This window comes from Tarenaya hassleriana, unplaced genomic scaffold, assembly GCF_000463585.1.
Source record: "Tarenaya hassleriana unplaced genomic scaffold, ASM46358v1 Cleome7, whole genome shotgun sequence".
Lineage (NCBI taxonomy): Eukaryota > Viridiplantae > Streptophyta > Magnoliopsida > Brassicales > Cleomaceae > Tarenaya > Tarenaya hassleriana.
Genome location: NW_010969548.1, coordinates 3,062,680 through 3,088,747, shown reverse-complemented (window position 1 = coordinate 3,088,747; position 26,068 = coordinate 3,062,680). Strand labels below are relative to the sequence as shown.

The window sequence follows — 26,068 nt, the reverse complement described above, 5'->3', positions numbered from 1 at the left end:
GAAAGAGAATTAGTAGTAACCTTGTAATCTTGCATAAATTCATAATGTAGGACAGTCTCTGGCTCCTTACTAGCTGCTTTTAGAAATTTATCCAGTCCTTCTCGTGTTCCATTGTCCACTATTTATGAAAAAGTTAGTAGATATTAAAACTATGCAATAGGAATGACCAGAAATCACCGGTATCGAGCTGAAGTGAGATCTTATGAGAAGTATCAAAGTGAACATCTCACATGAAGCATACTTTTTCTCGTAACAAACACCCAACTGTCTATCAGATTTCAACAAAAAACAAAGGAGGTCACAATCCAAAAAAAATATACGAAAAAACCTAGAATGTTCTATCATCCTAATTTTTGTGTACTGTCACAGTGATAAGAAACAGGACATAATGATAGAACCCACTCATCAATAATGGGCACAAATAAGTCCCAAAGTTCATGGATAGAACTCACCCTAAAAGCTAGCTTGTTGGGAGAGGGTGTCTATAGCTTTATATGGACTCAATTTTCCCCACATATTTCAGATGTCGGACTCTAACAATACCGCCCCCTTTAGACAACGGCGACCACGACGCTAGAGGCTACTCAATCGATGACGACTTCTCGGTCGCTGGCGGCTACGCACCCTTTGTGCTTCTCTCCCGACCGTTTTCTCTCCCGCCGCGTCGTCCGCATATACGAGGATCGGTTGGCTCTGATACCAATTGGTAGAATCCACTCATCCATAATGGGCTCAAATAAGTCCCAAAAACCATGGGTAGAACTCACCCCAAATGGCTAGTCTGGAGAGGGTGTCTATGGCCTTATATGGACTCAATTTCCCCATGTATTTTAGATGTGGGACTCTAACACATAAACTATATGTTTACTACATGCAACAAACAACATCTGTTTTTATGATTCAGTTTGTTGCATACATCTGCGGTAAGGCCATTCTTATTCAGGTGATCCATTTTCTAGTATTATATCCATGCCCGTTCCTTGATGAGGAGAGAGAGTGAAGCGGAATCTCAGACACATATCAAAATGAAGTGTTAACTAGTAAACTAAGGGTAATGAGGGTGTAAGAGTGGTAAATCCTACAAATTGAACCAACAAAAGAGAGAGAAAATTTCAAAGTTGAGGATAATTAGTAGATGTAGATAGGGTGAGTGTATTACCGCAATTGGTGCCTAGTACATACAGCTTTTCGAGATTCAGATGGTGCTCCACTGATCTTAGCGCTGCAGTATAAGAAATCACTCTGCATTACGACATTACAAGTCACAAGATAGAGAGAACTCAAAGCATTAACCTGCAGAAGAATGTTAAGGAACATACCTTGGACTTGGCAACCCACACCGCAGAAAAGAAGACGTTTCACTCCAGCAGCCTGTCATGTTGCAAATTTTAACTTAATGAACAGAGAACACGGTAGAGATATTATTCAGTTCTAAGCAGTTTTTTATTTAAATTACAATTTTTTAATCATAATTAATGATAAAAAAAACAGGCCAATAAGAAAGCAAAGTCAGGAAGGAACCTCTACTAGAGCAAGAGTATTCAGATTAGGAGAGAGAGTTGGTTTGACACCTCTAGCAGCTAAGACTTCCTCCGGCGTCCTATTAGACATTATAATCAACAGATATGAAACATCAAGAGAAAGTTATGGTCAGGTAAGACTGGAAGTAAATATCCAGACAGGATCAAGGTATAATGAGAATAGCCATTAACAGATGGAAGACACAAACCTGGCTAATACTGGTCTTGGAGACAATCTGTCCTCAGGATCACTGTTATATTAACAAATTATCAACATTGTTTATTAGATGAAAAAATGAAGATATGACAGTTCCGTTTCTGAAATTATACAGAAGTTTTACCTCTGTACACAAATAACAGCCTCTACCATGTTCGATTTCAACATCTCAATGGCTATTGTTGTTACTATCCCTGTCCACTGTGCTCCTGCACAGAAGAGAGAAATGTAAAGCAGATAAAAATAGCTGTAACATCTCAGTTTACTATAGTACATTGAAAACATAACCAGCCAAAAATTAACTTTCGGAAGAACAGATGGTAGCGGAAAATCAGAATGAATGTAACCATTTCAGAGGATTTCTGAGAAGTACTTGACGATGCTATCAAGAAATATTTGAAGAGAGTATCAACCTTATTTAAGCAACCTTTGAAGAAACAATACACAAAGAAACGAATGGAAAGTACAAGAACACTGAACTCATTAATATCACTTCTCTCTACAATCCAAAATACGTATCAATTACAAACTGTCGACTCTTTCCCTTTAGTCCATCTTAAAAATGCAAAAGAAAGCAAACTTTCTTCCTCGGTTGGTTGGGCAGCAAGTTACTTTAATTTTCTGGCCAAGACAGACGTTTTAGATGTCATGGAAGGGAATGATGGTATACCTTCAACAGGCTGGACCTTACGTGCATATAGCAATTCCTGATGGACCCCAAAATATGTATCATCAAAGGAATCTGCTTTTCGTCCTCGACCATGCACAACAGGTTCCAAGCTCTAAATGAAAATTGTAAGTATAACAAGACAGATTTTCAATCGTAGAAGCAAATCAGTAGGATAATGTCTACAGTTTTAAATTTTCAATGTATGAACTAAATACAAAGATAACCCAGAAAAGCAAGTAGACAATGTGGACTCTGGACACTTCGCACAACGTTAAAGCTTTAGAATCGGCAATCACACTCATATTATTCCAACAAAGTACCAATTTAAATACTGGATTTCACCCATTTCACCCACAAATTACCAATTTTATTGATTAACTATTATGTAATGCACTCCTTCTGGAATACCTTGAATTCCAACCTTCAAATAACAATTATTATTACCAAAAGAGCTTTATAAGCTACTCTGATGAAATAACCAAATTCTCAAGAACTTGGACTTACTTCAATTCTTGACATCCCTTCTCCTAAAAATGCACACGCTTCCTTCACATGGGCGATGTAGTATGTATCACATAACCCGCATCGACTGCTTTCCCCAAAAACAGAAATCAAGAAAAGAATTAAGCCCAAACTTTTGTCTTCCTTTTTCCGGGATTAGCAGATAACATGAAGAAAAGCCCACAGCAGAACAGCAAATAGAAATGGAACAAAAAGACAGACAGGACCTGCAATGATCTTTGGCTGGATAGGTGCCTCCTGGTGGTATGGGTTTCGACTTTTCCCTCCAGTCACCTCTTAGCTTGATTTTTGCTCTTGGCTCTTTACTCGCATCTGAAACAAAGTTGTGATAGTTTGGAAAACAACACTTGCTCAAAGAGAAACAAAAATGGATCTAATATGACAAAGAGACTGATTTACAGCCAAAATTTCTCCAAAAATAATGAATTCTTGATTGAGTGGTAAGGTTTATAATTAGAAATTATCCTCTCCCCAGTCAACTAAAGGGACAAAAAAGAAACCCATCAAGTTTTCACTGTACTGGCAAAACCAACCACAATTCTCCAGAGTATCGATTCATTGCCATAATCAACATGTTCTGATTTCTTAATAGTTAATATGTGGATATGAACCAAAACTTCCAGAATCTGATTACCATAAGATACCACAAAATTGATTAAGCCAATTTACAATAACCGGAATCGTTTACATTACTGGGTCTTCCAAAACTTCAACTGTCTTCGGAAGGTTAAAAGTACCTAGCTCTCCTTGAACAGAAAGCGAGAGCCAACTCTACAGGATTTGCGAACAGAAAGCTAAGATAGACAGCAAGTGAAGGAGAAAGTTCACACCTTTGGAAGGTAAGGAAGAAGAATTAACGATGGAGACGAACGGAGCAAGTGGAGAAAGCTTCGAGATTACAGTAATCATGGCTGAACAAGCGCGGGAGAGAGAGAGACGGTAAATAGTACCTTGCTGTTCTTGTTGATTTGTGTCGTTGATATTTTCCATTGGGATCTGGTTAACCTTCTAACCGGTGTACCATACATAACCGGAAATGGATCTTAAACCGAACGAACATTTTTTGTTAGGCAGCACTTCCAGAAAACTCATATTCATATGAGGCCCAATTGTCGATAAACCGGGTCAACTTCAGGCCCGGATCCGAACCCGACCTAACACCACGAAAAAGCAAGAGCTTGAGAAGTAAAAACCCTAAACCCTCAGAGAGATTTTGAAGTTGCGGCTTCTAGAACCTTCGGGTCCCGAAAAGGATACTATTTTTCCTTCTCCTGCAAAACCTCCGAGTTGTCAAGTCGTCAACGTAGCTTCGGTTCTTTAATCTTATTGTGTCCTTGTTTGCTCCAGTCAGAACTTGTCGCCATGTATCGGTTTGTCTCGAGCTTTGCTTCGAAAACAAGGTAGATCTACTCGGGCTATGGGGATTCTTTTTTGGCGAAATGCGATCGATTTCTGCTTTTTTGGAATCATTTTTCTGTTTGATCCGAGAAAATGGTGGGAACTGAAGTTATACGAATGACTACTGTGTCAAAAGTTTCGGTTTTAATCACAACTCGGTAGCAGAAATCTGATTAACCATGACGGGTTACTGTTTTCTCTGCGAAATTTTGGATCTTCCTCCTTAATATTGCTTGGTTATCGGAAACAGCAAGAATTGAATTTAAGGAACGACTTCTTCGTGATTTTGCGTAACAGCTGAATATAGATTCCTCCTGTTTCGCTCCATTTCCTGACTGTATTATCTCTCTCTCTTCCTCTTTTTCAACAGGATTGCGAGGAACAGTGCAAACCAGGTGATTGTCATCCATTCTTTTATGTGGGTTTTTATCGGTGTAGTCGTTGTTGGTATATATATTGATATGTATGCTTTGTGTTGTCAGATAGGAAGTAGGCTCACTTCTAGAAGAAACTATGCGGCCAAAGACATTAAGTTTGGAGTTGAGGCTAGGGCTCTGATGCTCAAGGGTGTGGAGGAGCTTGCAGATGCAGTTAGAGTCACTATGGGACCCAAAGTATAGTTTTTTTTTTTTGCACTCTGCCCTTCACTTCTGGATTGTTGATTCCCAAAAAAAAATGAATGTTTCATGTAAAATGTGTGAAAGGATAAATTTGACCAGAAATTTTGTTCTTCTTTCTGTTCCTTTTTAAGGGTCGCACTGTGGTAATTGAACAAAGCTGGGGTGCACCCAAAGTCACAAAGGATGGTGTAACAGTTGCCAAGAGCATTGAGTTCAAAGACAGAGTCAAGAACATTGGTGCCAGTCTTGTCAAACAGGTTGCTAATGCCACAAATGATGTAGCCGGTGATGGTAAGGTTCCTTTTCATATCTAAGTTCTGTCTTTGATGAATGGTAAAACCGTAAAAGTCATAAAAGACACGTTAGGGTTCAGTAGTGCTGGTGATCATTATCCGTTAGTCCAATCTAAGCAATGTAATCATAGTTGTAGCCTTCACTTTCTGTGCAATTTCATTCACTGTCTTGGTAATGGACAAAAAATTAACTCCGGATTCTACTTCTAAACTTAGTCCAGGACAACTTTTAATTGTTTAGTTTCCCATCCATTCATTCGTTGTTTATTGCTTTTTTATCTGACATCGGTGTAATGTAATTTGCAGGAACAACGTGTGCAACAGTCCTTACCCGAGCTATATTCGCCGAAGGGTGTAAATCAGTTGCTGCTGGAATGAATGCGATGGACCTAAGACGTGGTATCTCAATGGCAGTTGATGCTGTCGTAACGAACTTGAAGAGCATGGCACGTATGATTAGCACATCCGAAGAAATTGCCCAGGTGGGGACAATATCAGCTAATGGAGAGAGAGAAATCGGCGAATTGATTGCCAAGGCAATGGAAATGGTCGGGAAAGAGGGAGTGATCACGATTCAAGTGAGTTGACCCTAAATGCCTAAACAAATTTTATTGTTTTCGACTCACTTCATGATTGTATGCATATCACGTTTCGGGAGATTGATTGGTTGATCTTATAATATCACTCTTTATGCAGGATGGGAAGACTTTGTACAATGAGCTCGAAGTTGTTGAGGGTATGAAGCTTGATAGGGGCTACATTTCCCCATACTTCATCACCAACCAAAAAACCCAAAAATGTGTAAGCATTTCCAGCTTGTTGATTGATAGATTTATAAAAAATCTGTGTTGAATTGATTCATTCTCTTCACTATTTGGTTTTCTTGAATTAAAAGGATTCTGCATTTCTTCGTTTGTAGGAACTAGAAGATCCCCTGATTTTGATCCACGAGAAGAAGATATCCAACTTAAATGCCATGGTGAAAGTTCTAGAATTAGCCCTCAAGGTATAAAACAATTCTCGTCCTGTGTTTTCAGTTGTTGATGATCTCTAGTATGCACTCGTTGACTGTGTACCTGATTATCGAGGTTTCCCTTCTCTTCTGTGTTTTCAGAAGCAAAGGCCACTGTTGATTGTTGCCGAGGATGTGGAAAGCGATGCTCTTGCAACCCTGATTTTGAACAAACTCCGTGCTGGAATCAAGGTTAAAACTTTTCATCTTATTATATTTGCTTTATTTATGGCATCATGATAAGCTATATATATGTATCTCAGACTCTCGGGCTGATGGAGAGATGGTACCATGTTATAGGTTTGTGCAGTGAAGGCCCCTGGTTTTGGAGAGAACCGTAAGGCCAATTTGCAAGATCTCGCTATCCTCACCGGAGGCCAAGTAAGTGCATATGTTCTCTTCTTTTTTTGTTTGTGGATGCAAAATCACATTACACAGCACGAATAATAACGGTGCTTTTGTTGATTTCGTTTTTGTTATAGGTTATTACTGAGGAACTCGGTTTGAATCTGGATAAGGTTGACCTCGGTATGTTTGGCAACTGCAAAAAGGTGAGCTTGACCAAATTACCACCTGTTCTCGTTTTTTCCAGTTTAAATTTCTGTTATCCATCGTGTATAACTTTGCAAGCGGTTCTTTTTGGTGCGTAGGTGACAGTATCTAAGGACGACACTGTTATTCTAGACGGAACTGGAGAGAAGGTTGCCATTACTGAACGATGTGAACAGGTCAGTATGGATGGTTCACTTGTTATCAAATACGATTCGGGAGAATGTGTTACGATTTATTGTTTTTTTTTATAAGAGTTACAATTTATCTTTGGCTACCGGGTTTTGACATGTTTGAAAATAACACAGATACGGTCAGCAATCGAAATGAGCACATCAGACTATGACAAGGAAAAGCTTCAAGAGAGGTTGGCTAAGTTATCCGGTGGAGTTGCCGTACTAAAGGTCCTATATCTTCAATTTCAATTCCATTCCATTACTAGAGCACCTTAAATGAGAAAGATATATCAAAGAGACTTCTATACATGCTTGTAACAACGACGAAATATGCATATACTGATATACAGATTGGAGGAGCAAGCGAGGCCGAAGTTGGGGAGAAGAAAGATAGAGTAACCGATGCTTTGAATGCCACCAAAGCAGCCGTAGAAGAGGGTATCGTTCCAGGTAAATTGATCTAAATCCCGGGAAAAACCCGTGAAAATCCTCGTCTAATCAAACAATATTCTCATACAGAGTTTTTTCGCGTGTACAGGCGGTGGGGTTGCTCTTTTGTATGCCTCGAAAGAACTCGACACGCTTCCTACTGCCAATTTCGATCAGAAAATCGGTGTCCAGATCATTCAAAACGCTCTCAAGGTTGTATGTGTCTGTGTATATATATATATCATGATTCTTTCATCACCTGAACACCAGCTCTAGCAAAGCATTTGACACATAATCTGACTTTGGTGCAGACACCTGTTTATACTATAGCCTCGAATGCCGGAGTCGAGGGTGCGGTTATCATAGGTAAGCTTTTGGAGCAAGACAATCCCGACCTCGGATACGACGCTGCTAAAGGTCAGTTTTTTACTTTCTCGTTGTGTATATATATATATGTTCCCCTTTCTCTGCTCTACGATTCACCTCTACTGAACTGAACTGGAAGTTTATTTTGTTGTTTTTCTATGTGAAAAGGCGAATACGTTGATATGGTGAAGTCTGGTATCATTGATCCATTGAAAGTGATCAGAACCGCACTGGTGGACGCTGCAAGGTATATATATACACACACAAAGCTTACGAATTCGTTCTTTCCCCATGTTCTTTGTCTCGTTTTCGGGTTCGGGTTTTCGCTAAACGGTTGCGTTTACCATTCTGCGTGCAGTGTCTCGTCTTTGTTGACGACAACTGAAGCTGTCGTGTCTGAAATTCCAAAGGAAGAGAAGGAAGTTTCTCCGGGCATGGGAGGTGGCATGGGCGGCGGCATGGGAGGCATGGGTTTCTGATCGGAACAGTCGGAAGCCCTAATTCGATTTTGTTGAGATTCTGTGGTTGTTGCTTCTTTCCATAATTAATAAATACGAAAGTTTTGTATTTGAGTATTTAAACGTCAAAAATTTATATCCAGTAATACGGTGTTTCACATTCTTAATTGTTCTTTTAAAGTAATGTGGAACAGACATATTTTACACTCTAAATACAAAGAAAATAACAGAATGTCAGGTTGTAAACATGTCAAGTCTAATGTACAAAATTGACTGTCGTGTCATTCCATGTATAATATATATCTATTGAATACCATAATAAACATGCTAAGAAATTTTAAACATAATATAAAGTTTTGGTAAATATACATTTATTATGGAGTATATATATCATATATGTGCGTGTGAAAGCCGAACAAAAAAAAAAAAAAGAAAGAAAGATTCGGATGCCTTGCGTGTCTATTTCAATCATCCTAATTCTTTACCAAGTGATTTAAGTGACATTATATCAAAAATATCCTTACTTTGCTATTTCTATTTCAAGACCTACTCTTGTGACCATGTGACCAATGTGACCGAAATATAGTATGGTCACATTTTGATTTTATCGATTATAACATTAAATTTATGGTGATCACACTAATTCATTATGTTCATACCTTGTATATCTTACTAATTATTTGATTAAAACATCATAAATTTAATGTTATGAACAATGAGATCAATATGTGACCATACTATATTTCGATTACATTGATCACATGATCATAAGGGTAGGTCTTGAAATAAAAATAGCAAAGTAAGGATATTTTTGATAATGCCCCGCTTTAAGTAACTTCAGTTTTGTTTTCGCTTAAAGCCATGACCCGAGTAACTTCAGTTTTGTTTTCGCTGTCACTTTGCTCTTCCACGTCATCCCACGTGTTTGCTACGTCGTCGTTTCAGTCATCGAGAAGAAACATAATCTGTACAAAAGCCCAGCCCAAAACACTTCGAGTTCGTTAGCTTTGAGATCGAAAAATGGCCCAAAACGATTCGTCCAGGCTCGAAATCTCGTCTTCTTCGCCCGGTGATTGCCGGAGAAGAAATGTGGGCGATTCAGAGGGCAATTTTCAGGAGAATCCATGGAACAGTTGATGTTACTGTTCCAAAACTCTCAAGCTTCTCTGTAGTGTCTCCCAAGAACGTAAGTTTCCTTTCTATTTGTTGGGAGTTTTGTCCCTTTTAACCTTTCCCCCCTTTCTCTTCTACATCGGCTTCTCATGCTTCAGTTTTCTGCATTTCGTTGTTATTTTTGGCTTATTTGTTGGATTAGTTATGTAATTGATCGTATTTCGTGACGAATTAGCTAACAAACTGATAGATTTTATCCTCCCATTTTGTTCGCATCCTTTTTCTGTTTTCTGGATTCGAGGAATCCAATTTTTGTCTAGCTTTCCTGTTCGGCGTTTATTCAGGTGTTGGATTCTGGGGATTGTTTATCTGCTGCTCCAATCTATTGATTTGATTGTGTTGATTCTGTGCGGATAGATTTTAGTATTTACTGAAGCGCATGACGATTTGTGCTTAGAGCTATAAAGCTAAGTTACATAATCTGCGAAAACTAATACAGATTTCTGAATCCCAAACAAGAACCCATGTTTTTTTTTTTGTGGTGATTTTTGGGATATCGTTGGAATCTGATGTGTTGTCTGTTGTTTAAGGTGGAGGTGGAGTATGCAGATGGGAGCAAGTTCAATTTTTCCGCTGAGTTTCAGAGGATCCACAGTCCAGCTGCTGACGGCAAGGTCAGATCAATTGGAGGCGAGAAGGTATTTGTCTTTTCATGATTTCTGTGTCCAATTACTAGACCGGTTTCGCAATGTTGTCCCACGAGTGCGGACTCCTCTGGAATTTATGTACATTTTTCGCTATAACGACGGTTGAGTGCTAGTAGGCATAGTTCGGTAACATAATTTCAGAGAAGTTGGAAAATGAGATAGCTTGACTTCACTTCACATGTTGCTTGTCGCTATTATTTCAATGGGTTTTATTGTATCTGCTCGGAATCGCATCATATATTTTTTCGGGCAAGTATTTGATGAAATGCCTCAGAGAGAGTTACTCTCTGTGAATTGTCACCCCACACTCAGATTCTTCGGAATTTCCATCATGGGTCCTCCGATTTTGATCTTACCTTTTTGTTCCCTTGATTTAAAAAACTTTATAACATCAGGATTTTAAACGAGACTTCTGTCCTAATGCAGATAGTTGTTCCTTTGGGACAGTGACTCGATCTTTATGAATAGAAAAACCAATTCATGTATCGTGTACAATAGCCATTTCGATCTAGGGGCTGGATCATGCCAAAGGTCTGATGAATTGGACTTGTTGTTTATGTTGGATTGAAATGAGAAACTGGGCATACAATACAAATTCTGTCATAAATGTGCAGGGAATGAGAATTCCAAGAATCCTGGAGGTCTGGAAGCTAGGCTCTGTCAACTATGTAGAATCACTTAAACTTCAGGAGAGGCTAGTCACCGAGAGAAAAGCTCATCGAATTCCAGATACCTTGCTCTCACTTCAACACCCACCAACTTATACTCTCGGAAAACGTCGAACAGATCACAATCTGTTGATCCCTGAATCTGAACTCACAAAGATTGGAGCTGAACTTCATTATACCCAGAGGGGAGGAGATATCACCTTCCATGGCCCTAGTCAAGCCATCTTATATCCTATCATTTCCTTACGTGATATGGGAATCGGTGCTAGGAGTTATGTAGAGAGATTGGAGTCCTCTATGATTGAGTTGGCATCTATCTATGGTGTGAAAGCTCGTGCAGGACATAAGGGAGAGACAGGGGTTTGGGTCGGGGACCAAAAGATCGGTGCCATTGGGGTTCGGATATCTTATGGGATCACATCTCATGGTTTGGCCTTCAACATCAATCCCGATTTGAGTTATTTTAAGCACATTGTGCCTTGTGGCATTGCTGATAAAGAGGTGACATCTCTAAGAAGGGAGACAGGTACCGTGCTTCCTGCCGATGAAGTAATTCATGAGCAGCTAGTCTCTCGTTTTGCTAAACTGTTTGATTATGATGAAGTTATGTGGAAAGATAGTCCTTCAATATTGCTGGATAACCTGCAGAGGGAATAGTTAAGTCACTCTTCTGACCAAGATGTTTGTGAAGTGTTGTACTTGTTTCTGTGTTTTCGTAACATATGTGAAAGATTCTTGTTTTTTGTCGCTTATCTTGCGCATGAGATCGAATCAATGCTTATGTTAGTGTATAAATTAGCTTTAGTTGTAGATTATACTTTTTACCGAAACATAATTAAAAAAGGAACATGTTAATCTCTCTTAAGAGTTAGATATAGGACTTTACCCTGTTCTCTTAATACCAGAGGTGGATTCTAGAGGTGCATTGACAAAGTAAATTTGTAAGTCTGATGCAATGATCTGGTTTGACCAAGGTCTTAATCTTGAGCAGTCCCTACACAATCTTTGCTTGAACCGTGTTCTTGGATCGCTTCTACTGAAACTGTATATAAAATGTGAATATGCTTGTAGTATTGAATTACCACGCTGCCATAATCCAAGTTCTTTGTGCTGATTGTTCTTTGGATCTCTGAGGAACATAATAGCTATCTTATAAGAGACCTTTCAGATCTGTGTAAACTCTGACATATCTGGTCTGTCCTCACAAGCCAGCTATTGTTGTCTGAATGCTTAGAACATGTGATGGATTAGGAAGTAACTCGTGCTAAGTTGCCTTATTGTATTTGACTATAGAAACCAAGCAACTGATACCCACATGGAGAGGTGTGTCATCCCACTAATCCAGTTTCGAGAGGAGTTAAGTATTTCAGTTAACTATGGTATTGAAATGTAAGATCTACCCACAAAAGAAAGAGTCCTCTGTAGTTCTGTTCTTTTCTCAACTCTCAAGTAGATAGATAAGTCAGTACTCATGGGAGGCAAGAGCAGAGCTTTGGCTGTTCCCTTTGCCTTGCTGATTTTTCAGGTTCTAATGTTGTCTCTTCAAGCTTGTCACCATTGCGAGAGCCGGATGATTGGAGGGTATCGACACAGGAAGACATTGGTTTATGTTGCTTTCCTAGCTTCTGAGACACAAGGTTCTGTCAGAGGCGGCGCTGAAGATGCCCGGAAGAAAGTGGAGGCTGGTCTGAAGACGGCACCAGCAAGCAGTTCGAATCCAACACACAACAATAAAAGCACCAAACTGCTACCCTGAATATCACTATGGCGAGAAAGATGAGCCGGGATCTTCTTTTTTTGAATCATTTTTTTATTTTATCAGACGAATTTGCAGGTTCTTTGATTCTCTAGAAAGCTGTGTAGCTCAGTGCAGATCTGGATATGGATCTGGATCTTGTCCTGTACAGAAAGTCTTCATCTTTAATGTAATGCCCCCATTGTTTATGTCAGAGTAGAATTTCATCTGGTCTTGAGCATGTACATTGCTTCTGAATGTAACAGAATCTCTTACATTCACTGAAACATGGTTAGATATGTTCAACAAAAAACCCTTATCCTTTTTCTTCTGTTAAATCCGGTTTCGATACAGTTTTCTTTAAGTTGATTGCTTCACCTCGGCCGCAGACAGATGATTTGAACTGAACTCTGCTTTGATCTTCGAACAAAGTCCAAAGCCAACACTGATTCTGTTGTGGAATTGATTCGTGAAGAAAAAGTCAACTGGTCATGAAAAGTCAACGCGGGAGAAAAATGGGGAAATGGGTTTACATCTCTGTAAGTATGGGCCCCCATTAGCCACTCTCTCACCATTGTGGGCCCTACTTCTCCCAAATTGACCTTTCGTTCATATCATTCTTCACCCTCGCACTGTAATTTTTTTTTTTTTTCCGATGGAACCCTATCCTAAAACCAGACACCGCAACGTCTTTCAATCCATAGATCGGACGAGAACGACATCAGGACAGCATCGCGGACCTGAGAAAACCTACCGCCCTACGCAGTAGCCGGCAAACCACACAGAGCAGGTAAACCAACCTCGTAAAACTGATCGGTTCAAGGAGAGTTTTCATACCTGGGTTTCGAATCCACAACCTCTTGATAGAGGGGAGTTGTCACTAACCACTAGGCTGGAGATCTCTCCTTCTCACACTGTAATTTTTCCTGGTGTGGTCTTACATTTTAACATTATACTCATATAAATACATATATTTATTATTTATAATATATATGTGTGTATATATATATAAGCTGCCAAACAGGATCCGAAAGATGGTAAGAAAAAACAAATTTGTGATGAGATATTGAAAAAAATATTTATAACTTATTGACGTCTGTTGAGTCCTGAGGTTTTGCAGATCTGCAACCGCCAAGCTTCTAGTTCCAAGAAGTCTCCGACTTCGTATTTATCAAATATTTAACTTTATTATTAATTAATGGTATTATTATAAAATATAAGAGACTGATTGACTCTACGTAATCGTTGGACTCGTGTACTGAAAAAAAAATAACTATATACATATATATATATATATATATAATATAATATAATATAATATAATGGAAGAGCCTTCGCCGGAAGCGATGGGAGCGTGTTATATTGGGATTGATGCATGATTGGCATTATTTTAGTTTCCTTTTACGTTTTTTTATAGTAGATTTCTTATAATGTTAGATGACAAGATAAAAGAAAATTATTTTAGGGTAATGATATTTGAGGATATAGATATTTTATAATAATGGTAAGTTTTTTTTAAAAAAAAAATGGTGCATTAAAAGTTTATGGAAAAGTTTAATTTAATTATATATTAATACAGTTGTCAATAAATCCATTCGTAAAGTTTTCTAACAAATTTTTCATCACGTGTAGAATTTTAATCTATAATGTGTTTTTATTATGTAAAACAAATAATAATAATAATAATAATCAATGAGATAAGGTTTGGTATTATAAGATTTTGTTAGGCAAAGCAGAGATAGGTATTATCGAATTTCATACCAAAAGTGGCACATTCAAATCAAAGAATTGAGTCATATGGATAATATGGATATGATGATGGTGCCTCCTTTTTTTCTCATATTGGCCAAACATTTAAATATGTCAAATACCACCTAATTTATTTTGATATATATAGTTATAGTAAGTGGACATGGACCAACCCCAAACACATTGATCACTTTTATATCTATTTATAAATTTATAATACCACAAAAGTTATCAACAGCCTAAAAAATGTGATCAAACGCATTGGTATAGATTATTTTTTTCCTTTTGATAATTAATTTAAAATAATCATTGTATCATGATTTGGTATTTATCTTTGGCCTTTGGGTTTTGTTATTTTCTTAGATTATTAAATGAGCTCAAAAAGATCAAAATTGGGAAAAAGACACTTTCTGTTCTTTATAATTTGATGATCGCGTGTCAAGCAACATGGACCGTCCGATGTGTCACAACACCCCTTTTAGCATATTTTAAAAAAAAATTATATAATTTTGTATTTTAAATTTATGCACACACGATTCTATATCTATTTCAATATTATTAGTATATATATAATAGAATAATCGTATATTTTTTTTAGTTCAGATGCTTTTTCTAATAATAACTGAACTACAGGCAATTTTATTTTTTAGATTTAGATTTAGTTTTTGGATTTTAGAAAACAAAAAATATATTGCGATCATTAACTGTTTTTATAAATTAAAAATTATTTTTAGAAGAGGGTTATAAATATATTTTATTATTCCCATCAAAGAAGGTCACATGAGATTTTGTATTGACGGTCTTCATGGGGCCCACAATCAGTGTCAAATTGTCCTTAAACGTCGTTGGCCACCACCGTCGGTCCGATTTTAAATCTAGGAGCTTTGGATTATATAAAAAAAAATTCAACTATTATTATTATTATTATTTCCAAGAAGTTGAAAAAAAAAAAGTATTGTCCAAGTTGTCCCAATCGGTAAATCCCAAAACTTTTATGGGAAAAGATTTTCTTAGGGAAAAAAAAAAATGAAAAATAAAGTCTCTCACTTTCCATGGCCAAGAAAAGCTCCCCACTTTCTACTTTTCCATATCTTCCTTTCAATTAGAAAATTGTTATCATCGCACTGAAGAAAAAGGGCAAAGCGAAATTCTTTTTTTTCTCTCACAAATAAAAATCCGAAAACCAACAATCTCCTTAGAGAGAGAGAGAACTGTTTTCACTAATGCAAGAGAGAGAGAGAGAGAGCATGCTTGTCGGCCATTAGAGCTTCAAGCCAAAGCAAAACTTGCTTATCCTTTCCATAACTCATATTGGAATATACACTACTCAGATTCTCACCAATAGCTATTATCTATCTCTCCCTTTTCTCCTTCCGTTTGGTTCTTGGGATCGCGGAACAAAAAAAGTCGGATTTTTAATACCCTTTTTCACTTTTTTCTGTTTTCTGGTTCTGATTGATTCTACAGCGACAAGGGTTGCTGTTGATTCCAGAGAAGAAGAAGAAAAAAAGAATCTTTTTTTGGTTTTTGGGTTTCATTTTCTCGGGAAACACTGTAATTGTCGAGGAATCGGAGAGAAAAAGAGCAGTATTCAAGTTGCTAAACGAAGAGGCAAGTCTCCTTCTCATCTAAATCCAATGGCTTATTGTTCTTCATTTGGTGAGAATTTCAAATTTGATTCAAGTTTTCATTTTTTTTTGTTGCTGTAGCTTCGAACGCCGAGAAAATTTATGGGTCTTATGGTGTTCTGCTCGATGGCTGCGTTCCCAGTGGTATACTTCTCGAGTTCTTGTTCTCTTCTCCTTGGACTTTTCCTTCAATGATAAACATTGTGTTTTTCCTTTGTTTGTTCCATGTTCGAATACTGAATCTCTCCGTATTTCTGTCAGATTTGATTTTTCAAATCTGAATCTTTCTTATTCTGTATGCCGTGGAATATCTGTAACCAGAATCCTGGATCCGGGACCAGTCCGTACAACTCGTGTTCGTAGTCTTGCGAAAACCTTTGTGAATAAGAAAAGAGGGAACCTTTTGGGTTTTTTGCAGGCGCTGAATTGTCACTGAAGAATCACTTGGGGAGAGGATTCCTGTCCGGAAAATGGGTTGGCACCCAGAGTTCAGAAGAGGATCAAGATCGATGCTTTTCAGAGTTGTGGTCTTGTTGGCAGTTCTTGTAGTGAACTCAGATTGTCTGAGTCTCGAGGGCCAGTTGCTAGTGGAAGTGAAGAACCGAGGCTTAGTCGATCAGTTCAACCGTTTATACGATTGGAACGGTACAGACGATACGCCTTGTAGTTGGGTAGGCGTAAAATGCAGCATTATCAGCGGTATCTCAGTGGTAACATCTCTTGATTTGAGCTCTATGAATCTGTCTGGAACGTTGAGTCCAAGCATCGGCGGTTTGGTTAACTTGGAATACCTGAACCTCGCGTATAACGGATTGACGGGCGACATTCCTTTCGAGATCGGGAATTGCTCGAAGCTCCAGTTTCTGTTTCTGAACAATAACCACTTCAGTGGGTCTGTTCATGTCGGGATTGGGAGGCTGTCCAGTTTGAGAAGCTTGAACATTTGTAATAACAAGTTGTCAGGTCCTTTGCCTGAAGAGATTGGGAATCTGTACAACTTGGAGGAGTTTGTGGCTTACTCTAACAACTTGACAGGTCCGTTGCCTCGTTCTATTGGAAATCTCAAGAACTTGACGTCTCTACGAGCGGGACAGAACGCGTTTTCGGGCAATCTCCCTGCTGAAATCGGTCGATGCCATAACCTGAAGTTGCTTGGACTTGCGCAAAACCTCATCTCGGGAGAGCTGCCAAAGGAAATCGGGTTGCTCGTGAAACTTCAGGAGGTTATTCTGTGGCAGAACAAGTTTTCAGGGTTGATCCCGAAAGAGATCGGGAACTGTACCGATATCGAGATTCTTGCTCTGTACGATAACTCGTTTGTCGGGCAGATACCTGCAGAGATCGGTAACATGAAATCCTTGAAGAAGCTTTACCTGTATCAAAACGAGTTGAACGGAACCATCCCGAGGGAGATCGGTAATCTATCAAGAGCTTCAGAGATCGACTTCTCGGAGAATTACTTGACGGGTGAGATACCGATCGAGCTAAGCAAGATCAGCGGGTTAAGGCTTCTTTACTTGTTTCAGAATCAGTTGAGTGGGACCATACCGAACGAACTTAGCAGCTTGAGGAACTTGGCAAAGCTTGATCTCTCCATCAATTCGCTCACCGGTCCAATCCCGTCAGGTTTCCAGAACCTTACTTCCATGCGCCAGCTTCAGCTTTTCCACAACTCCCTCACCGGTATAATTCCTCAAAGTCTCGGTTTTTACAGTCCTTTATGGGTGGTTGATTTCTCGGATAACCAGCTTTCGGGGAAGATACCGCCTTTTCTTTGTCAACAATCTAATCTCATCCTGATGAATCTCGGGTCTAACCGCTTTTTCGGAAATTTGCCGCCCGGTTTATTGAGCTGCAAATCTCTGGTTCAGCTTCGTGTCGTCGGGAACAGGCTTACAGGTCAATTCCCGACAGAGTTGTGTAAGCTCGCTAATCTTTCGGCTGTAGAGTTGGACCAGAACAGGTTTAATGGACCATTTCCTCCTGAGATTGGTACGTGCAAGAAGTTGCAAAGGCTTCACCTTGCAGCTAACCAGTTTTCATCTGAGCTGCCCGAAGAAATCGGTGATCTTTCTAATCTGGTGACCTTTAACGTTTCCTCAAACTCTCTTACGGGGCCAATCCCGTCTGCCATTGCTAACTGCAAGATGCTTCAAAGACTTGACCTGAGCCGGAACAGATTCGTGGGTTCTTTACCTGATGAGCTCGGAACCCTTCATCAGCTAGAGATTCTCAGACTCTCCGAGAATAGATTCTCGGGAAATATACCGTCTGCCATGGGAAACCTCACGCATCTAACCGAGCTTCAGATGGGAGGGAACTTGTTTTCGGGAAGTATACCGCCTGAGTTGGGTTTGCTCTCGAGTTTACAGATAGCAATGAACCTAAGCTACAACGATCTCAGCAGCGAAATACCGCCAGAACTCGGGAATCTTTATCTGCTCGAGTTCCTCTTCCTCAACAACAATCATCTGAGCGGTGAGATCCCTGCTACGTTCGAGAATCTCTCGAGCTTACTCGGATGCAACTTCTCCTATAACAACCTTACAGGACCATTGCCATCTATACCTCTCTTCCAAAACATGACTCCCGACAGCTTCACAGGAAACAGAGGTCTATGCGGCGGCCATTTGAGGAGCTGTGACTCAAACCTGTCTTCCCTTACGCTTCCGTCTCTAAAATCAGAATCTGCTCGTCGTGGAGGGATCATAGTCATCGTGTCTGGCATCATCGGCAGTATCTCCCTCGTCCTAATAGCCATCATTGTCCATTTCCTGAGAACATCAGTGGAAACGGCTCCTTGTCTGCACGACAAAGAACCCTTCTTCCAAGAATCCGACATTTACTTTCTCCCGAAGGAGCGATTCACCGTCCAAGACATCTTGGACGTGACGAAAGGCTTCGACGAAAGTTACGTCATAGGCAAAGGTGCTTGTGGAACTGTGTACAAAGCAGTGATGCCTTCGGGGAAAACGATAGCGGTGAAAAAGCTTGAATCCAACAGAGAAGGCAACAACAGCGACAACAGTTTCCGGACAGAGATCCTCACTCTCGGGAAGATTCGCCACAGGAACATCGTTAGGCTCTACGGCTTCTGTTACCATCAGGGTTCGAACTCGAACCTCCTCCTCTACGAGTTCATGGCTCGTGGAAGCTTAGGCGAATTGCTTCATGGCGGCAAGTCCAGTAACTTGGACTGGCCAACCCGGTTCGGGATCGCTCTCGGAGCGGCCGAAGGGCTCGCTTACTTGCACCATGACTGCAAGCCCAGGATCATCCATCGAGACATCAAGTCCAATAACATCCTTCTCGACGAGAACTTCGAAGCTCATGTCGGAGATTTCGGGTTGGCCAAAGTCATCGACATGCCTCAGTCTAAATCCGTCTCAGCCGTCGCTGGATCCTACGGCTACATCGCTCCCGGTAAATACATATTTCGAATTCCAGAAAAACCTTTTTTTCGCAAGTGAAAACCATTTTCGCTGATCTGGTTCAACGCCATGAATGCAGAGTATGCATACACGATGAAAGTAACGGAGAAATGCGATATCTACAGCTTCGGGGTCGTTCTTCTCGAGCTGTTAACGGGGAAAGTCCCGGTTCAACCTCTGGATCAAGGCGGCGATCTCGCGACGTGGGTACGGACCCAAATCAGGAATCGTTCCTTGAAGCCGGAGATTCTCGATCCCCGGCTGATGAAGCTAGAGGAGGATACAATCATCGAGCATATGATCACGGTGACGAAAATCGCCGTTCTATGCACGAATCCGTCGCCATCGGACAGACCCACGATGAGGGAAGTGGTGCTGATGCTCATAGAATCCGGCGAACGTGCCGGAAAAGTCATCGTCTCCACCACCTGCTCCGATATTCCGCCGCCGTGAGGAGCTTTAACGTTTGCCTCGGAAAATATTGATTTTTTGTACAGAGGAGAAATATTTGTACAGAGAGAGAGAGAGATGCAACAAATACTGAATTTATAATTTAAAAAATAAAAAAGACTTGCGATCTTTGCAATAAATATTAAACAAGAACATTTTATTTTATTTAAAAAAAAGACTTTCTAATTTTGGCATGATTAATTGTTCCAGGGATAGCACTGACTCTGTTTCCCGAGCCGACATAGACCGGTAGGAATTATGGACCATCTACAGTGAGTACATAGGTTCGCATCTCTTTTCATGACGTAAATATCGAACCATTTCAACTCGCCGCCGCCCTGTCGGAAGCCGCAGAAGAAGAGGGTCGTCCTCCAGAAATTTGGTCTGAACCGGAAGCTCCAAGCTTCCATGAACTTCAACGTGTGTGGGCCCAAGTCGTCGTCTTTGGACTTGCAGTGTACGGTCACCGGTCCGTCCTCCCGGACGAAGTTGGTGATAGTGACGCGAGTGTGCGACCAGAACCCGCCCACGCCGCCTTGGCTCGGGTTTATAAATAACACGAGGAACAAGAACAGTACTATCCCATAAATTACTCTCGTTGAATTTGTCCCCATTATTTTTTTTTTTACTTTTTTGTGGTTTGTACGAAATGAAACGAGCCCTTTATTTATATATATATATATATATAGGAGTTTAGTTTGGTGTGCAAAGAATTTAGTTATATTTTATTTTATATTTAGTATAGAGAGAAGTTTACTCATTTGATTCCAACCCAAAAAAGTATTAACAGAAACAATACGAATATGTGAATATATTTCTATACATATGTTTATGCTATTTCTGATTTTGGATGTTGAATAGTGATTATATGAATGTTTAGTTGTTGAGTTTTATTAAGAATATATTTTATTTTTACTATTGTTATATTTTATTTTACATTTACATTTAGTATAGAGAGAAGTTTACTCATTTGATTCCAACCCAAAAAAGTATTAACAGAAACAATAGGAATGTGTGAATATATTTCCATGCAAATGTTTATGATATTTCTGATTTTGGGTGTTGAGTAGTGATTATATATGATTGTTTAGTTGTTGAGTTTTATTAAGAATATATTTTATTTTTACTATTGTTATATTTTATTTTACATTTACATTTAGTATAGAGAGAAGTTTACTCACTTGATTCCAACCCAAAAAAGTATTAACAGAAAACAATAAGAATGTGTGAATATATTTCCATGCAAATGTTTATGTTATTTCTGATTTTGGGTGTGGAGTAATGATTATATGATTGTTTAGTTGTTGAATTTTATTAAGAATATATTTATTTTTACTATTGTTATATTTTATTCTAATTTAGTATAGAGAGATCATTTTGCGCTAATTAACAACCAAAATAAAAAATAACATAAATATTTTTTTTTTATAATCTGAAAGCTCACCGGACCTTTGACTCAACTATATCTCACAGAGGACCGGGGCAGCCCATATGAAAACCCCTCCCCAACCAGGAACCGAACCGCCAACCTCTAAGTGTTTTATACCCAGTTGTTGATCACTCGCCCACAAACTGTTGGGTACATAAATACTTACATGCATGAAGGCCATTCTCTGCACATTCATATTGTTTCTATTAATGCTTTTTTTTGTTGGAATAAAATGAACCTGTCTAGTGGTAACACGATTGCCCGCAAACGCAATAATAACGACTTCTGGTGATTGCCAACTATTAGAAAAGTAACTGGTCCAATCGTAATCGTTGTAATCGCAACAAACGTTAAAAAATATAAAAACAAATTGGTTGTATATATAGTCCATTTACTACTATTTTGTCATATATTTAGTATATATAGCAACCTCATTCTATATTTGATACCATACAAAATAAAATAAAATAAAAAGAAATAACGAGTCTTCATATATTTATTTTGTTTCTTTTTTTTTGGGGGGGGGGGGGGGGTTTCTTATTGTGGCTTTTTGTGATGGGTATTCCCAGTTTTCATGCTTTGGTGTTTATAACTTTATATCCTATGTCCTGGGCAGGTGTTCTAAGTGCTGATGTCTTTGCTAGATATTGCCGAAAAACGGGGTTTTATTATTTTTTTTTTTTTTTTTTTTTTTGGGGGGGGGGGGGGCGTTGAATGAGGGGAAAAAAAGAGATTTGATCATTACATCAGTCAACACAGTTACTGTTAGACATATTCACTAACCGGTTTCTATTCCTTGAGTTTAAAAAAGAGTAATTTAACCGGTTTTTGGTTTTGAATATAAACCGAAATATTCAACCCCCATATTACAGTAATTAAAAAAAACAATTTCAAGATGGAAATAATGAAATTCCACGCCACACAAATACCCTTTTTTATTATTATAGTGGATCTTATACCATATATTTTTCAACACACTATAACACTTAGTATTTCAAAGTTTCTAAGCTTGCGGACTTGTTCCATGGATAACACTTACCACCTTTCCCGATCCTGCATGGACCGTCTGCTCTGATGGACCAATTGCACTTGGTGCACGTGTCTTGATCTCTCGACGCCACGAATATATCGAACCATCTAGCCTCCTCCCTCCACGCGAACCTGCAGAAGAAGAGAGTGGATTTCCACCAGTTGGTTTGGAATTTGAACCAGTACCGTTCCCCGAACCGCAGGACGTGCGCCCCGAGATCGTCCTCCTTGGACTTGCAGTGCACCGTCAGGGCCACGCCCCGAGCGATATCGTCGGTGATCGTCACGTAAGTGTCGGGCCAAAACTGGAACGCGTGGTCCGAACCCGCGAGCAGAAGGATGATCGTGAGAGCCGCGGAGACTCCCAGGGAATTTGTCGCCTCCATCATGTTTTTGTTTTTTCAAGTACTCTTAAGGTTATTGGTCCGAGGTTTTCAAAGATGGATATGTGAGAAGGGTTCGAGTACTTTGTGTTATATATATATATAACGTTTGGTTGTTTATATTTTATCATTTATTCATTAGATTCCAACAAAAAAAACATTAACAGAAACAATATGAATGTGAGAAGACGGTCTTCATGCATGTAAATATTCATGTTATTTCTGATTTTGGGCGTGGAGTAATATTTGTATGGTATTTTAAGAATTAAGAGTATATATATGATTTTATTTTACTATTTTATTGCGGGAACTTTGTCAGATATGTTGACTATATGAACAAACATAACGGAAAAATCATATAGTATACTATATATGTAATGACTCATGTGGCCAAGAATGCCACGTCATCATCCATATACATGAATTGGGCGAAGACTGTACCTAATGTGTGCTTATAATGAGATTTCGTCCTTACATGAGTCAACGCATTTACTGCTACACATATTCACTAACCGGGTTTAAAAAAGAGTAATTTTAACCGATTTTTGGTTTTGAATATAAACCGAAATGTTCAATCCTCATGTAACCCAATATACAGTGAATGCCACACAAAATCTTTTTTTTATTATTCGATCTTTCAATTTTTTTTTTTTGGGGTTAAATTATATGTAACACTTAATATTTCAAAGTTTGTAAACTTGCAGACTTGTTCCATTGATAACACTTGCCACCTTTCCCGATCCTGCACGGACCGTCTGCTCTGATAGACCAATTGCACTTGGTGCACTCATCTTGATCTCTCGACGACACGTATATATCGAACCATCTGACCTCTTTCGTCCATGCAAACCTGCAGTAGAAGAGTGTGGATTTCCACGACTGCAGAACGTGTGTCCCGAGATCGTCGTCCCTGGACTTGCAGTGCACGGTCAGGGCCACGCCTCCAGCGACGTCGTCGGTGATCGTGACGTAAGTGTCGGGCCAAATCTTGAACGCGTGGTCCGAACCCGCGAGGAGAAGGATGATCGTGAGAGCCGCGGAGACTCTTGTGGAATTCGTCGTTTTGATCATGTTTTGTTTTCTAAGTACTCTCTAAGGTTTGGTCCGAAAACTTTTTAAGATGGATATGTGTAAAGGGTTTGAGTTCTTTGTGTTATATAACGCTTGGTTGTTTAGATTCTCTGTATTTTTTGATATTATATTAAAAAAAAAAACCACAATAAATGGGCATTTAATGAAGTATATCAATTTGTCATTCATGGGTGTATGAGTATCAGATACTATCAGGTTCTTGTGTGCATGTGTATATAATATATATATATGTATAAAAAACAAATCATAACTAAGACCATATGTATATGATATTTTTTTCAGTTATAATTCACATAATCTATAGTTAAGACTTAAGACGAATCCGTTCAGACATATTTGCCCCCGTAATACCTCTAAATGGAAATCATGTGGGTCCAGCCCAATATCATCGAATCAGGCCCATGAGCTGGGCTTGAAACCCTCTAGAACAGCTGGAGACTTTGACTAATCTCCTTTTTTACTTTCCTTTTCTTTGCCTTGTTTTGTCGTTGAAAATTGATTGAGGTGAGCTAGCTTCATATCTGTAGTGGAATCTTAAATCATATAGATTAGATCGTATAAAGCCTAAAATGTTGCTTATCATAGATAGGGCATGAGTAGGTGAATATGAAAAGGGCTTGTAACATGCATGCACGTATACTAGTGTTTATAAATAATAATAAAAAAGCCATATTATGGACCCAAGGACCAATTTCATGATTGTATGTAATAATAAAACAAGATGCATAAAGTCATAGCAGTACCCGACAATTCCCAATCTTATAATTATTGGTGATGGTTGGTAACCATAATTAAAATAGCCTAATGATGGGGGAAAAAAATAATATAAGGTAAAATAGCATTGCAGGGGTAAATATAACATTGTAAAGTATATATTAATTCCCATTACTAATCAATACTTTCCTCTATGTCCAAAATCATAACCACAAAATTAGAAGAAAAAAAATCCGCAAATCATTCGGACATCATTAATTTCTTCGTGTGTTTTTTTTTCCAGAGGTTTTCTTCTTTCGGCTGATCCTGAAACTGCAGAAATCTTGAAAAAACAGAACGAGACAGAGCCAACAACACTTCAGGTTTTTTTTTTTTTTTTTTTTTTTTGCTCCCATGAAGTTGATTCTGTGTTACTTGCGGCCGAAGCAAACCCGAGGTTGAACGAGGAATATAAAAAAGAACAAAAAAACAATGGCTTGGGGATTGTGATAAGGCTTGAAGGGGGAAGTGGTATCAATGACAAAACGTGTGGAAATGTACACTTTTGTCGGAATGCTGTGAAACAGAAGACTATGAGGAGCAGCGACGGCCTTTGCGGCAAGGGAGAGCACCTGCATCGCTAGTGATGGTTCCGACCATCGACGAGGACTTGGCAGCGAGGCTCGAGGCACGTGCGTAGCTTCCGGAAGCTCCGGCTCCGGAGGGTGTGAAGTAAGCGCCGTTCACAAGCAAGTCTCCTTCCGATCTCCAGTTCCATCTCTTTGTCCCCTCTTTGGGGAAACGGTTGGCCGGGGCGGCATATCGGTTGCCCTGGCTGTTGATCGTCGGGTTCGCGCTTCCGCCGATAGCGTACATCTCCCAGTGGGTGTAGTCGTTGTTCACGACATGGAAGTATCCGTGTCTGCACCTGCAGTTTTCCAAATTTTCGTCCCGACTCGGTTAGAACAGAGGAAACGGAAACAGGACACGAAACAGAGCAATTCTGTTCTGTCAGAATTGATCTTGTTTGGTCTCGGTGCACCGTGCACGTACCTCGGCATCCTCTGGATGAGACCGACACCGAAATGATTGTAAGCAATGGTCACTTGCATAGCTTTGTCCCTTGTGTATGAGTCGCTATGTCCAAGCAACATCACCTAAAAAGAACAGAACAGATCATGTTTAAGGTTAAGCTTTACGATCAGATACCGGATTCAGGACAGTGGGAACGAACCTCGTTGTGGTGGGCGAAGTGGTTGTTAGATATGGTGATGGCAGTGGAGCCCATGACAGCGTCGACAAGCCCGTCAGCGCAATGAGACAGAGAATTGTGGTCAACCCAGATATGGCTCGATCCGAAAATGGAAATGGCGTCACCGTCGGCCATCGTCCTCCACCCGAAATGCGTCTCGGAGCTTCTCACCATGGCGTTACCGGTGGGTTTACAGTCATGGATATGCAACCCATGGATGATCACATTCGTAACGTACTGAATCGTGACGCACCCTCCGTTGGCGATGTGGACGTTGGCTCCACGACCGTCAATGGTCTTGAAGCTGTTGACGATGAGCTCCTGCTTCAGCTGGATCACCATGTCGCGATTGAACACGATCCATAGCGGTCGGTCCTGGACGACGGCGTGGCGGAGAGTTCCCGGTTTGGGGTTGACAGGGTCGTCGTCTCGCGGGTCGGTGACGACGTAGAAACGGCCGTCGCGGGCGCCGGCTGGGG

General features: G+C 39.6%; 7 protein-coding genes across 9 annotated transcripts in view; 3 read left to right on the top strand and 4 right to left on the bottom strand.

Annotated features, from left to right (window-relative positions):
* Positions 1-3,909, bottom strand: part of LOC104801056 (7-hydroxymethyl chlorophyll a reductase, chloroplastic) — a 5,761-nt gene extending 1,852 nt beyond the window's left edge. Inside the window, exons 1-10 of the mRNA XM_010524137.2 lie at positions 3,760-3,909; positions 3,136-3,241; positions 2,912-2,996; positions 2,408-2,519; positions 1,862-1,946; positions 1,730-1,771; positions 1,522-1,600; positions 1,320-1,371; positions 1,160-1,222; positions 21-118 (exon numbers count right to left, since the gene is read on the bottom strand). Of these exons, the coding sequence (XP_010522439.1) occupies positions 21-118; positions 1,160-1,222; positions 1,320-1,371; positions 1,522-1,600; positions 1,730-1,771; positions 1,862-1,946; positions 2,408-2,519; positions 2,912-2,996; positions 3,136-3,241; positions 3,760-3,838 (801 nt within the window). The 5' untranslated portion in view covers positions 3,839-3,909. The remainder of the gene's footprint in view (positions 1-20; positions 119-1,159; positions 1,223-1,319; positions 1,372-1,521; positions 1,601-1,729; positions 1,772-1,861; positions 1,947-2,407; positions 2,520-2,911; positions 2,997-3,135; positions 3,242-3,759) is intronic.
* A 219-nt stretch (positions 3,910-4,128) lies between these two features.
* Positions 4,129-8,393, top strand: LOC104801055 (chaperonin CPN60-like 1, mitochondrial). Its single transcript, XM_010524136.1, has 17 exons — positions 4,129-4,329; positions 4,698-4,722; positions 4,810-4,941; positions 5,079-5,238; positions 5,547-5,818; positions 5,937-6,041; positions 6,160-6,246; positions 6,355-6,444; positions 6,553-6,633; positions 6,735-6,803; positions 6,903-6,980; positions 7,110-7,205; positions 7,328-7,427; positions 7,516-7,619; positions 7,718-7,823; positions 7,941-8,019; positions 8,131-8,393. The coding sequence occupies exons 1-17, from the start codon at positions 4,292-4,294 to the stop codon at positions 8,249-8,251; spliced, it is 1,743 nt and encodes a 580-aa protein (XP_010522438.1). The 5' UTR covers positions 4,129-4,291; the 3' UTR covers positions 8,252-8,393.
* Positions 8,394-9,250: 857 nt separating this feature from the next.
* On the top strand, positions 9,251-12,682 carry LOC104801054 (octanoyltransferase). 3 transcript variants are annotated; one of them, XM_010524134.1, is made up of 4 exons: positions 9,251-9,416; positions 9,934-10,041; positions 10,665-11,374; positions 12,012-12,682. In XM_010524134.1, coding segments are annotated over exons 1-4 (918 nt in total). In that variant the 5' UTR covers positions 9,251-9,317; the 3' UTR covers positions 12,013-12,682. The 3 variants fall into 3 exon arrangements, with proteins under 3 accessions (XP_010522436.1, XP_010522437.1, XP_010522434.1); XM_010524135.1 differs by having other exon boundaries at positions 9,252-9,416; positions 10,665-11,244; XM_010524132.1 differs by having other exon boundaries at positions 9,252-9,416; positions 10,665-12,667.
* A 3,225-nt stretch (positions 12,683-15,907) lies between these two features.
* LOC104801053 (probable leucine-rich repeat receptor-like protein kinase At2g33170) lies at positions 15,908-19,776 on the top strand. The gene is made up of 3 exons (XM_019201038.1): positions 15,908-15,974; positions 16,249-19,253; positions 19,341-19,776. Exons 2-3 carry the CDS (start codon positions 16,301-16,303, stop codon positions 19,712-19,714), a joined length of 3,327 nt encoding a protein of 1,108 aa, XP_019056583.1. The 5' UTR covers positions 15,908-15,974; positions 16,249-16,300; the 3' UTR covers positions 19,715-19,776.
* Positions 19,777-22,126: 2,350 nt separating this feature from the next.
* Positions 22,127-22,555, bottom strand: LOC104801552. Its single transcript, XM_010524862.1, has one exon. The coding sequence runs from the start codon at positions 22,553-22,555 to the stop codon at positions 22,127-22,129; it is 429 nt and encodes a 142-aa protein (XP_010523164.1).
* A 578-nt stretch (positions 22,556-23,133) lies between these two features.
* On the bottom strand, positions 23,134-23,662 carry LOC104801052. Its single transcript, XM_010524130.2, has one exon. The coding sequence runs from the start codon at positions 23,621-23,623 to the stop codon at positions 23,228-23,230; it is 396 nt and encodes a 131-aa protein (XP_010522432.1). The 5' UTR covers positions 23,624-23,662; the 3' UTR covers positions 23,134-23,227.
* A 1,040-nt stretch (positions 23,663-24,702) lies between these two features.
* LOC104801050 (probable pectate lyase 1) overlaps positions 24,703-26,068 on the bottom strand; it is a 4,250-nt gene continuing 2,884 nt past the window's right edge. Inside the window, exons 4-6 of the mRNA XM_010524129.2 lie at positions 25,572-26,055; positions 25,391-25,494; positions 24,703-25,265 (exon numbers count right to left, since the gene is read on the bottom strand). Of these exons, the coding sequence (XP_010522431.1) occupies positions 24,929-25,265; positions 25,391-25,494; positions 25,572-26,055 (925 nt within the window). The 3' untranslated portion in view covers positions 24,703-24,928. The remainder of the gene's footprint in view (positions 25,266-25,390; positions 25,495-25,571; positions 26,056-26,068) is intronic.